This window comes from Hyperoodon ampullatus, assembly GCF_949752795.1.
Source record: "Hyperoodon ampullatus genome assembly, chromosome: 17".
Taxonomy (NCBI): Eukaryota; Metazoa; Chordata; class Mammalia; order Artiodactyla; family Ziphiidae; genus Hyperoodon; species Hyperoodon ampullatus.
This window is the reverse complement of record NC_136930.1, coordinates 59,767,991-59,781,977: the sequence shown is the minus strand read 5'-3', so window position 1 is coordinate 59,781,977 and position 13,987 is coordinate 59,767,991. Positions and strand designations below refer to the sequence as shown.

At 40.1% G+C, this 13,987-nt stretch overlaps 1 protein-coding gene across 1 annotated transcript in view; it reads right to left on the bottom strand.

Annotated features, from left to right (window-relative positions):
• The window catches only part of COL14A1 (collagen type XIV alpha 1 chain), a gene marked incomplete at its 3' end in the record, with an annotated part of 211,445 nt that overhangs the window by 122,979 nt on the left and 74,479 nt on the right, over positions 1 to 13,987 (bottom strand). The window contains exons 15-19 of the mRNA XM_079722162.1: positions 13,433 to 13,572; positions 12,815 to 12,947; positions 11,415 to 11,474; positions 9,655 to 9,806; positions 1,891 to 2,020 (exon numbers count right to left, since the gene is read on the bottom strand). Of these exons, the coding sequence (XP_079578288.1) occupies positions 1,891 to 2,020; positions 9,655 to 9,806; positions 11,415 to 11,474; positions 12,815 to 12,947; positions 13,433 to 13,572 (615 nt within the window). The remainder of the gene's footprint in view (positions 1 to 1,890; positions 2,021 to 9,654; positions 9,807 to 11,414; positions 11,475 to 12,814; positions 12,948 to 13,432; positions 13,573 to 13,987) is intronic.

Sequence of the window (13,987 nt, the reverse complement as noted above, 5' to 3'; positions counted from 1 at the left end):
CCCTTGCTACCATTCTGCACGTAATCACACATAACACACACAATTAGTAATTGTGGCAAATTGAAGATCAGCACAGGTTTTTTGACCTTCCTCCCATTGAGAGGTGGAAGGTATGATGCTCTCTTTGAACTGGGTTCTATGACCACCTTGACCAACAGACGACAGCAGAAATGACATTGTACTAGTTCCAAGCATAGCCCTTAAATGTCCTGACAGTTTCCACTTTCCACCTCTTGGAACCGTTGCTCTTAGAGTCCTGAGTCATCATGTAAAACCATGACTGTCCTGCTGGAAAGACCACATGGAAACATGCTAAAATGACATGAAGGGACCCAGCCTCTGGGCATCTCACCAAGATGCTGGGCATGTGGGTAAAGTTGTTTTGGACCCTCCAGACCAACCCAGCCACCAGGTAACTGTGGTCAATACTACATGAAACAGAAGGATTTTCCAGCAAGGCTTGCCTAATTTCCTGACCCACAAAATCAAGCAATACAATAAAATGGTTGCTGTTTTAAGGCACCATTCTGGGGTCGTCTTCATGCAAGTACAATCACAACAGTAATGAAGACAACTTAGAGTCTGTGGTGCTCTGACCACGCGTTTTCATGCATGCTTCTCACTTGGTCATCATGGCCAAGACATCTACAACACACATTCTGTGCTGCCTTCTCTGTGCCACACAGCACTGCAGAAGCTTGGTATGCAGAGATGACAGTACAGGTGAGGTCCTGAGCACTCATGATGCTGCTCTCCAGGGATGGGAGACAGACAGTGAACAAATACATGAGTAAACAAGAAAATATCAGATAGCAAATAGGGCCATGACATGACCAAAAACAAAAAACAAAAACAACACAGGATGATATCAGAAAGGGTGGGAGCTACCTTGCATGGGTGCTCAGAAAAGCCTGAGCAGGTGACATTGAGCTGAGACCAAAATGACAAGAAAAAGCCAGAAAAGCAAACATCTGGGAAAGGATATTTCCTACGGAAGGAATGGCTAGTGCATAGGTTCTAAGGCAGAAACAAGCTTAAAAAGTCCAGTGAAGGGCTTCCCTGGTGGTGCAGTGGTTGAGAGTCTGCCTGCCGATGCAGGGGACGAGGGTTCGTGCCCCGGTCTGGGAAGATCCCACATGCCGCGGAGCGGCTGGGCCCGTGAGCCATGGCCGCTGAGCCTGTGCGTCCGGAGCCTGTGCTCCGCAACGGGAGAGGCCACAACAGTGAGAGGCCCGCGTACCGCAATAAATAAATAAATAAATAAATAGTCCAGTGAAAAGCAGGAAAGGAGGTATGGCTGAGGGAACTGTCAGGAGAGGAGATCAAAGAGCAGCAGCCAGGTCACCTAGGGCCTTGTAGGGCCGTGGGAAGGACGTTAGATTTTATCCCGAGTACAATGGGAAGCTGTTGGGTGGCCTGAAATGGAGGTGTGACATGAGATCATTTACCTTTTAAAAAGCTTCTCGGGCTGCTGTGAGGAGAATAAAGGATCCAAGAATGGAAGCAGGAAGACTCATTCGAGTGGGAGAGTGTGGCTTGGTTGGGGTGGTGCAGTTAGATGAAGCGAAAGTGGATAGGCACGTAGAATGTATTTTAGAGACTCAGCAGGACTTGGGATGAATTAGATGCTGGAGGAGTAAGATGTAGTTGTTTTTTAAGTCTTAGGTTTTAGAGACAAGAAAACGGAAGCCCAGAGCAGTGAAACAACTTGCTCAAAGTCACACAGCTTGAATGTGTGAAGACAGAATTCAAACGGATTTTCTCTCTCCAAATCGTTTTTGCTCTTTTCACCCCACTGCACTGCGGCTACCCGGGCGGGTTGCATTACACAGGACAAGCATTTTCACCTAATTAGTCAGCTAGTGACCACAGGGGGAAAGCTTCACTCACAGGTTTTTCCAGGGGCAGAGACACTGACCCCTTCTCCATCATCGTAAATGGGAGTCACTGTGACTTTGTATTCAGTATCGGAAAGCAGATTCTTCAGAAGGAGATTGTTCTGGCTTCCAGGCACCATAACCTGAAGAGAAAAGCAAAGGACCGTGGTCTTAGTAAGACTTTCATTCCTGCTGCTCTACTAACGTGGTGGGACTGTAGGCACGTTGAAATAATTAGAAGCAAGGAGATGTGCTTGGAGGGTGATGATAAGAAAGAAGGACATCCATGCAAAAGCATTTTTCTCTGAAATTCCCCTCAGAACACCCCTTAGTTTCTAATCACTAATACAGAAGGCTTAAATTTGAAGCTCTTAAGCCCAAAGGGGTAGTCTTCTCTCAACATCTTTTCAGTATTTGTAAAGCAGCCAGAAGAGAGAATAATCTTCCTTTTGGAAAGCAGGTGTTTATGGCTTAGGAGTGTTCATTCTATAATGTAACCCGCATATCACATTTGATTCTATTTAAAATCTTCTTGAAAATTCAGCCTTCCATTCTTTCCCTTTCAGAGATCGTCTAATCCCAGTATTTTAGAAAAGGTTGGATGCTAGCCAAGAACAACATTACCACACATTAAATCCAAGATTTCTGAGTTGAAAGATATTTACCAATGACACTAAAAAATGTCGCAGCTTTTTTATTTCTGAAAGGAGACGTCTTCCTCAATCTGAAATCACCATGCCTCTGACTCTAAAGGCTGCAAAAAATAAAATGCAGCGATGGGGTGGACACCGCTCAAGCATCAGTGCAATGTTCCATGTGGCTCAGCAGTGCAAATCCTGGCATCTCTAAAAGAATATGTGGACCAGAAAAGCCACGTGTTCTCAATACTAAAACCACAAAACTTTCTGCCTAGGCTTCAGCAGTTAGATGCTGGCACATCTCTGGGCCATTTAAAAGACTTAATCATGGTTGGAAAAAATGCTAGGTTGTAAGAACTGACCCAAACGCATTTAAGGGAGTCACAAGACTGGGACAGCTGGAGATGCTTTTGGATTCAAGAGCTGGGTAAAACGCCAGCAGGCAAAGGGCATGCTGTCTACTTCTGGATGAGGGAAGGAACCTATAAATCATGGAATAAGCCCTCGAAAGCCTCGAGTTGAACTCAGAAGCAGCTGTTGCTAAGATATTGCTAAGCTCTAAAAGCAGTGTTTTTTTTTTTTTTAATATGAAAAAGGAAGTCTGAATTAAGTGATTTATATTAGATTAATATGATTTTGCTCCTCATGTGAAATGACATTGAAATACACAAGATGGTACTGATGTAGTCCTGGGAGGAAGATTTTATAAAAGGAGCTCTGTTTTATTCTAAAATGAGTTAGATATCCCCGGCATTAAGAACTTGTAAAGAAAGAACTGTGGTTGCCCTGTCTTGTCTTAGGCTATCTATGCAGCTTCCTTTGGGGCATTTCTTTTCAATATAACCCTCTGGAACCCAGAGCCTGGGCATTTGTTCCAAGCGGTCTGCCTAGCAAACCACCCATGATGATGTTCCTTAAATAAGGTCATCCCTCAAACTGAGAAGCACACGGCCTTGGAACCAATCAAATTTAGCCTGTAGGGGGCTTCCCTGGTGGCGCAGTGGTTGAGAGTCCGCCTGCCGATGCAGGGGACACGGGTTCGTGCCCCGGTCTGGGAGGATCCCACATGCCGCGGAGCGGCTGGGCCCGTGAGCCATGGCCGCTGAGCCTGCGCGTCCGGAGCCTGTGCTCCGCAACGGGAGAGGCCACAGCAGTGAGAGGCCCGCGTACCACAAAAAAAAAAAAAAAAAAAAAAAAAAAATTTAGCCTGTAGGGTACTGAAAAGAAATGGGACCATTCTGGAGGGCTCATTTTTAGCTTGTCAGGTAGTAGTTGCTGTGGTTTATAATAATAGCCCTCATTTAGCTAGTTGCTATTATCTGCCAAGTACTACTCTAAGTATTCTAATGTAGTAATTCAGTTACTCTTCACCACAACCTTTTGAGGTATGAAGTATGATTACACTCATTTTACAGATGGGGAAACTGAGACCCACATAAGCTATTGGGTTAAAAAAAAAAAGCCATATTGAAATCCTGAATATCTGGCCTGAGCCTTTTTTTGTTTGTTTGTTTTTTTGTGGTACGCGGGCCTCTCACTGTTGTGGCCTCTCCCGTTGCAGAGCACAGGCTCCGGACGCGCAGGCTCAGTGGCCATGGCTCACGGGCCTAGCCGCTCCGCGGCTTGTGGGATCTTTCCGGACCGGGGCACGAACCCGTGTTCCCTGCATCAGCAGGCGGACTCTCAACCACTGTGCCACCAGGGAAGCCCTCCTGAGCCTTTTTAAAATCACTGCCCTCTATTCCACCTGACTGCTCTACGCAAATCTCTTTATCCTAATGATACTCATTCCCAAGAATAAAATGTAAACCTCCTCTTGGGCATACAAAGTTCCTTTTACTTGACCTCTGCTTGTTTGCACAAAGCAAGGTAAAGATAGGTGCCCACTCAGAAGATCTAAATATACACTTCTCCAAAAAAAGACATACAGATGGCCGAATAGCACATAAAAAGAGGCTCAACATCACTAATTATTAGAGAAATGCAAATCAAAACTACAATAAGGTATCATCTCACACCTGTCAGAATGGCCATCATCAAGAAGTCTACTAATAATAAGTGCTGGAGCGGGTGTGGAGAAAAGGGAACCCTCCCGAAGTGTTATTGGGAATGTAAATTGGTTCAACCACTATGGAGAACAGTATGGAGGTTTCTTAAAAAACTGAAAATAGAGCTACCATATGATCCAGCAATCCCACTCCTTGGCATATATCCAGATTAAACCATAATTCAAAAAGATACATGCCCTCCAATGTTCATTGCAGCACTATTTACAATAGCCAGGACATGGAAGCAACCTAAATGTCCATCGACAGAAGAATGGATAAAGAGGATGTGGTACATATATATAATGGAATATTACTCAGCCATAAAAAAGAATGAAATAATGCCATTTGCAGCAACATGGATGGGCCTAGAGATTATCATACTAAGTGAAGTCAGACAGAGAAAGACAAATATTATATGATATAACTCATATGTGGAATCTAATTTTTTAAAATGATATAAATGAACCTATTTACAAAATAGAAAGACTCACAGACTTCGAAAACAAACTTATGGTTACCAAAGAGGAAACATGCAGGGGGGAAGGGATAAATTAGGAGCTTCAGATTAACGTACATACACTACTATATATAAAATAGATAACCAACAAGGACTTACTATATAGCACAGGGAACTCTACTTAACATTCTGTAATAACCTATATGGGAAAAGAATCTAAAAAAGAATGAACATATGTATATGTATAATTGAATCACTTTGCTGTACACCTGAAACTAACACAACAGTGTAAATCAACTGTACTCGAATAAAATTTTTTTAAAAAAGATAGGTGTCCACTAAAAACAGATGCTACAGGTCATAGCAGATGGTGGTTTTGTTGAGAAAACAAGTCTATAAAAGATGCTCATGGGTAAATGAGGAGCAAATCTAACCAGTGAACTTCATGTTTTTAATTTTTTTAGAAATGCAACTTCATGTCTGGCTCCATTATTGTCCAGAGCTCTTCAGAGCAGCCTGGATCCCATCCAGCAAGCTGTTTCCACAGTAGAAAGAGGATTCCCCGTATCTCAGTTTGTTCCTGTCTTAGAAAGTTCTGTTTCTAGACAGTGATTTTCATGCCTTCTAATGGTGAAAGACTAGGTACGGCTAGTGCCGTTATGTTTTAATCCCAGTCCCTGACGACCAATATTTTTATAAAATACAGTAAAACAAAATCGCCAGAAAATACGGTCATATTCTTGGATGTCCCAGCAATGTCAGATTGCTGTAAATGTTTCTAAGCTTAATCATAATACCTGAACTTATCTTGTAGGAGACTGAGCCACATTCTGAGTTTCCCTACTCTAGAATATTTCTTGCAACTCAGAATTCGGGACATGGTTTTAGATTTTTACATGTAGGTTCTAGAAAAGCCTGGAATCCTGATTGGCCTTTCACAAATAAAAACATGTGAGACCTCCCTCCCCTGACAACAAAATTCAGGGCAATGTCATTGTTACGTCTCCATATTTCTGAGCAGAGTTGAAAGTCAATCCTTATGAAATATTTGACAGGGAGTTTTACTTTCTAAGAGTTCAAAAGCTTTTTATTGGGAATATTTGGTAGATTTGATTATACTTAGAAAATAAAGAAATACTTCACTTAACCTCAATTGGAAAAGTAAATTTAATTCCCCTTGCTTTATATATATTAAAGCCTGACTTTGGTTTACAATATACCTATACTATTCTCTAACTTCAATACTCTAGCTTGTCATTTCCTCAGGTAAATTTAATCAGCTTTTATAGTTAAGGAAAATTTGGAAACATGGTAAGAGGCATTTCTCTTATCCAGTCATTTCCTTTCTCACTTTTGTAATATGTTTTAGCCATCTGTCTTTCCCTGCCTGCATCATTATTTTAAGATATTCATTTGGTTGAAACGGTCTACAAAACAGAAACAGAGTCACGGACATTGAGAACATACTGGTGGTTGCCAAGGGGAAGGGGTTGGGGGAGGGGTCGAGTGGGGGATTGGGGTTAGCAGGTGAAGCTATTATATACATAATGGATAAACAACAAGGTCCTACTGTATAGCACTGGGATGATAAACCATAATGGATAAGAATATTTAAAAAAAGAATGTATATATAATATATATATATGTATAACTGAATCACTTTGCTGTGCAGCAGAAATTAACACATTGTAAATCAATTATACTTCAATAAAAAAACAAAAAAAAGGAAAATATTTAAGATATGCATTTGCTGTGTGGGAGTGAATATAGATCTTCAAGTTCCTGACCTATGTTGGTTCTATAATCTAAATCTAGATGCATGCACTTTCTGTCTTCAGTAATAATAATACATTACATTTACATAGTAGTAACATTTCATAAAACACTGAGATATAAATTCTCAATTACTCCTCAGTTGAGTCCCTGAAAATATGCCTGTAAATTAAGAGTGAACAAATCCAATTTCATTGGAATTCACCATAGGGGCTTGAGAGTTAAAGAATTCTAAAGTACTTTCTTCTTTGTAGCAAAAATATTTCTGCACAGTAAATAATCACCATCAAAGTTATCAATATTTTTCATTTTTATTAAGGGTTTGTTTAACTGGGGCACATGTGTATTGAAGACTTTTGATCTTTTCTCCTTCATCTAGGTGTCCAAGTTTGTTTCAAAATAAACAGTGTGAAATGAAAGAAACTAGCAAAGGGAAAATTATCTAGAGATAATCCAAAGTAAATATTATTATTATTTTACCTTGCATAGCTTATAAGTGTGTGCACAAGATTAAACTGTAACTCATTCCAAATTAGCGGGAATAATTTAGCAAGAAGCTTAATGTGTTTCTTGGTAAGAGTAGAAACAAAAACCAAAACAAAACTCTCACTCTGGGAAGTTTTTATGGGTTTCATTTTAGGGACTAAGTTAAAATATGAGGGCAATAACAGGGAAAATAAAACATCCAAATTATATCTTTAGTTACCACAGCTAAGCACAATTTTAATTTTTTTGTATTTTCCAATCATGGATTATTTGAAATCTATGATCCGAGTGAATTTATAATTCAACCTATTTTGTTCAAGTGTCCATTAATTTTCCAAAAGTACTCCCAGACCGATTTCATGGATCTTCTGGTTATTCACAGTGGACGTGGTTATTGTCCATTGTGTTATCATTGTGTTCTACAATGATTCATCCATCAGCTTGAAATTAAGTACTTTCCTGAGAGACTCTTGAGCTCAAACCATTGTTTATGTATTGATATCATACAGATACAAATAATTTGCCACCAAAGGCTTTATAAGTAAGGAAAAGGAAGAAAGGATAATAATGCTATTCTTGAACAATAATGTATTTGGAGATTTCTTTCCTAGAGTGTCACAAATATAATGCAGCAGAGGGAAAGAAATGTAACTAATGAAGCTAAATAAAGCATATTTCATAACTAAAAGGAAAAATTTCTCTTGGATACAAACCGGATTTATTGGGTCTGATGGGAAGTGTGCCTAGGAAACAATTTTCAGGTTCTAGAGTAAAAGGAATGGTATGGTGTAAATAAAGAAAACATGGGAAGGCCATGATTAAGAGTGTACCCAAGTTTTCCAAAAACACTAATTCAAAAAGATACATGCACCACAATGTTGACAGCAGCACTACGTACAATTGCCAAGATATGGAAACAACCTAAGCGTCCATCAACAAATGAATGGATAAATAAAATGTGGTACATATACACAATGGAATATTACTCAGCCATAAAAAAGAATGAAATCTTGCCATTTGTGACAACTTGGATGGACTTGGAGGGCATTATGCTAAGTGAACTAAGTCAGACAAAGAAAGACAAATACTGTATGATATCACTCATATGTGGAATCTAAAAAATACAACAAACTAGTGAATAAGACAAAAAGGAAGCAGACTCACAGATATAGAGAACAAACTGGTAGTTACCAGTGGGGAGAGGTGGGGAGGTGGGGGGTTAGAGGCACAAACTATTGGGTGTAAGATAGGCTCAAGGATACATTATACAAAATGGGGAATATAGCCAATATTTTGTAATAGCTGTAAATGGAAACTAACCTTTAAAAACTGTATAAATTTTTTTAATTTTAAAAAATAAAGACACTTTATTTCTTAATAAAAAAGAGTCTACCCAGGTATTCAATCGAGAAAAACAAATATAGATGAAACAACTTAAAGAAAACTCAACACATAAAAATCTAAATCCCACAGGGAGATGCTCATGATTAAGAATACATTAGAAATGACTATAAATCTGCTCAAAGAGAGTCAATGTCAGTTAAAAATACAACTATTTGTTAATGGATGGCATTTCATTAGGAACACTTCAACTGCATAAAGAAGACCTTTGAGTTATGCTTCATTTAAAAACTTTTAATCAGATTCCCAAGGGCAAAAAAGTTATATATGTGTATATATATAGAGAGAGAGAATTTTATATATTGGACTTCCCTGATGCTGCAGTGGTTAAGAATCCGCCTGCCAATGCAGGGGAAACGGGTGCAATCCCTGGTCTGGGATGACCCCACCTGCCACGGAGCAACTAAGCCCATGAGCCACAACTACTGAGCCCGTATGCCTAGAGCCCGTGCTCCACAACAAGAGAAGCCACCGCAATGAGAAGCCCTGTGCACTGCAACAAAGAGTAGCCCCTGCTCACCGCAACTAGAGAAAGCCCGCATGCAACAACAAAGATGCAACACGACCCAAATAAATAAATAAATAAAAGAAGTTTATATATTAAAAATTTACATATCAAAAGTATATACACACTCACTCATACACACACACACACACATATACCCACACACACAGACAAGTGTATAATGGACTATTTATGACCCAATTTTTGTGCTCTAACAAGTTGTCAAGGCGACAGAAGCAAAGCGGTAAAGAAGGTTCAGATGTTTTATCAATTTAAAGCAGGTTGTATGTGGAGCACGTTTTGGAGACAGAAAGTCATCAGGAGACAAGTTTGGATCAAGCAAAAACATTAGTTTCCAGAGAAATGAAGAAATGGGCAGTAAAGTTTGCATTACTCTTGGGAAATAGTCTCGTTAGCCTGGTTAGTCAGGAAATTTGTGGAGCTGCTAGTCAGCTGTATTTATACAGACCGTTCCTACCACTTCTTCGGCAGGGTCCCCTTGAGCAGTCAGGTAGGTCACCCTGAACTGCTGCACACTGCTGTCTGAAATGTCCCATTTTACCCGCAGGCTAGAAGTGGTTTCTTCATCTACAACCAGGTTTCTGACTCCTGTGCGGAAAACTGGAATAAACACAACCAAGTATTTAAGGAACTTTTCATCCATCATATTTCAAAATGAGCTACAGAGATGATTTGTGGACATGACAACAAGTATCATTTAACGTATCTCTACCATGTAGACCCAGGTGAAGTGAGAACAACTCAGCTTTAGTTAATAGAGAGCCATGATACCTACTGGTAGCAAACAAAAATGGGCTTAAGAGATGCTTTCAAGGTGAGATCATGGATCCCTCAAACAACCAGCTCTGTATATACACTAGAAAGGGGAACTGGGGAGCAGCCCTTGGACTAGGAACCCAGAAGGGGAGCCCAAAGAGAAGCACGACTGTGAGAACTTCACATTAGGGCTGAGATGGAGAAGTGGGCGTGAAGGACCAAATGTGGTCAACCTCGGCCTGCAATCCAGCATCCAACACACATCCCATCACCTGCTTCCCCATTTCTGTTTTAACACTTGTCACTCAAAGCACAAATCTCCCACGAGGGCGGCCTCTATCCACTCAGGCCACATGGATTTCATCCTGTCTCTGAGATCTTGTCCACACTCCTTCACTCGTTTTCTCTGACATGTTCCTTTCCATCTCCCAAAGTGACTGCTCTCTCATTTGTCCCATTGTTTCTTCTCCCTTTTGTGCCAACTTCCTTTCATTCTGTCCATCTCCATGGACTCTTTCTTCTCTTCATTCATTTATTCATTCATTCAGCAAACGTTCATTGAGCTTTTCCTGTATGTCAGACTGGTTAGGGCTTTAAGACATACAATGATCTACAGTCGACAAAATAGTGAAAGTGTCACAGAGGAGACAGGAGAGTGACATGTATCAGGCAAAACTTTACCTACTAGGCTGTAGGTACAGAATGCAGCATCTCACCTTCAGGGTTAGGAGTTCTAGATGGCAGGAGGATATGGGGAAAGCATGAAACATATGGTTGAGGCCAGGAAGGGAAGCAGAACCCAGTCAGGAAGCATCTTGTGTGTTATGATTAAGAGATGTGGGGTCATAAAGAAGGGCTCAGTAAAGGTTAACTGAAGAATGAATGAATCAATGAACGAATGAATAAATGAATGGTATTGGAGATTCACTGAAAGGTTTTAGGTCAAGAAATAAATATCATCAAACTTGTTTAATCTAGTTGACTGTGACAACTAGTTGGGAGGTATATTATAATGGAGGGGACAGTTAAGCTGAGAGAGAAAATAGCTGATAGTTGGAACACCAATACACCAGCCATGGCTCAGTTACCCACAGAAATGCATGGAAACTATGATATGAATAATTCTCAACAGAAAGCAATAGGAGAAGACACTGAGACCAAGAGTAGGGTAGAGACTCCTGGGGCTGGATACTAACGTTCTCTAAAAGATTAGATGGGAATTCAAAACAAAGATGGGAAAAATAGAGAGTACCACAGTGATATTGATTATTAGACTAGAAGACCAATTAGCATTTAGGGATAAGAAGAGGTTGAGAGCTCTGAGGGGAGAGAAATTTGAACTGGCATGCCCTGTTCCTAATCAATCATATAAATCAAATAAAACTGGGATAATATAACTTCTGTTTAAATCAAACTTTTCTTATGGGTAAACAGGCTTCTATTTGTCCTTACCTGATGTCACAGGCCTGGTAGGTGCTTCGGTCGTAGGCGGTTCTGTCCAAACACTGTCAACTAAAAAAATATTCCTCACTTTAAAATTCTGTAATGATGATAGCTCTATACATTTGTGTATAGCATTTTATAGTTTTTAAAGAAAAGTTCACCTATATTATGTCACTTGTTTCTCACAACAACCTTGACCATGGTTGCAAGAGAGAAGTGAGTTGTAAGGCAGACATTGTATCTATTCCACAAATAAGGAAACAAACCCAAAGAAGTTAGTTTCTAATCGCAGATGCCAGCCTTCATATAAACACTTGAATTACATCTATAAAATTGTGAAACCTCCCAGTTACTTTGAAATGGGGCATAACTATGGTGAGGAAAGGACATTAAACAGTGCTATAGATCAAGTTGTAAAGGGGCTGCCAAATAGGACCAACAAGGAAGACAATAAGAAGTGCATCTGCTATTTCTTGTATCCACCCTGGGCAACCAGTGGATGGAGCTGCTGTGTGGTGAACCGCCTAGATGCCCTCTTCATCAACATACTCATCCAGCAGCTTCTGGAGTACAGGCTGCCAATGGCTCAGAGCTCTGGGAATTGCCTTGCCTGGGGTTGCAGACACTGTCAGGGGATGGCCTGCCTCCAATCACTGGGGATGCAGGGATAGAAAGGCCCAGCCCCTTTGACTCAACTTGGGACCACTCAGAAGGGTCATACCAGGTCCAGAATTTCTAATAGAATTAGCTGAGGGCTCTGTTTTAGCTTCTCCCTAAGTCCTATTTCCTTACAGATGTATCTCCCAACTACACTCTTCAATAAACCTTCTGGATGCAATTTTCTACTTCAGAATCTAGTTCCAGGGAACCCAATCAAAGACAATTTAATATGTGGTTAATACCTCATATTTTAAAAATTAAGGAACAAAAGAATCAGCAAGTGAATTTTGTGGATTCTTGGAACCAAGATCAACTTGGGAAATTCCAGAAACTCTTGGACATTTTTGCCCTACATTTATTTTTTTGTTCATTTATAACTTATTTCATCCATCCATCCATCCATCCATTTATCCATCCGTCCATCCATCCATCCATCCATCCATCCATTCCTCCATTCAACAAATATTCATTGCACAGTTAATATATGCCAAGAACTGTGCTAAGTGTTGGGGACATAATGGTGAACAAGAGAGATATGGTCCCTGCCTTTAGGTGATGATAGACTAGGAGTCTAATAAGATGCTCCACATATTGCTTTCATTAAAGGTAAAGATGTATGAAGAGTTCTAGGGACAAAGCCTCTGTAGCCAGGAATAAGGTTGATGTGCAGGGAACCTGGTGGCATGAAGAGTGTGTCAGAATAAATGGTCGGAGCTTGTGAACTCCATCTTGGCCTGACCAAGACTTACGTGTGGTCCCAACAGCAGTCACTACCTCAGTCTCACTTCCACCATCCAGTACAGCCAACAGGGAAACTTCATATTCAGTGCCAGGTTCCAGGCCTTCAATAACATATGAGTCTTGGTCTTCCTGTAGGACAACCTGAAAAGTATTTGGTGCTTAGTAACTGGGTTTACTTGAATAACATAGGAAAAAGTTAAGAAAAAATAATAAAATGGAAAGATGTTATCCCGAGTGTAAGCAATAAGTGACTAAGCATAAACAACTCCAGGGCCGTTGAATTCAATTTTAAAGTCAAACCAGATACTTTTTTCTTTTCAAATCTCTCAGCAAAAAACGATTAATATTGCAAAAGGGGCCTTTTTTGAAGTTTTTAAAAATGTCATTTATGACTATCAAAGAATCTGGAAATACATAACATATATAATAAAAGCCCTAGCAAAAATGCATTTTAATTTTACAAAAGTCATATGATTTGACATTTGTAAAACTCCAGGTCATGGAAAATATTAATTACTCTTGGGATTCTCAATCTGTCTTAAAACAAAGACCAACTCAAATGCAGCAGTGGGCATTCACTTCCAGATAAAATGCCCTGGATTAATTTTCAGTCTCAGACAACTCACTTCTTCAGTCTTCCCACCGTAGACTGGAATCCACATCAACTTGTGTTGCCCTTCATCAACTGAGAGGGGATGCCAGGTCACTCTAAAACTATCTGTTGTCACCTCATCAATTTCCAAGTATTGCTGGGCTGGAACGTCCTCTGTAAGCCAAGGAGGGAGATTTTGTTAGGGAACTGAGAAGGTAAGAAAACCATAACTCAAGCAGCTCCCCGGGGCCACAGGTAGAGAGGACTCTCTGGTGAATCTCTTGTTTTAGGAAAGCACATGGAAGCAGGGAAAGCAGTGCCAATTAGCCCAGTGTGGGCTTATGTTTCTGTTTCCAGCATTTACCCACAGTATAAGTTAGGAAGACCAGGGACACAGCAAATTTTTACAGTTTTCCAGGAATTTCCAGAACTCTTAGATTCTCTATTTGGCCCTTTTCATTAACTATAAAAAATAAGACTGCTATATTCATTACTTTACAAAGATACTATTTTCCAAGTATTCTGAAGAAATTAACAAAATGATGCCCTAGAGGCCTGAGAAATGTCACTTTTAGCTTTATTCACTTTC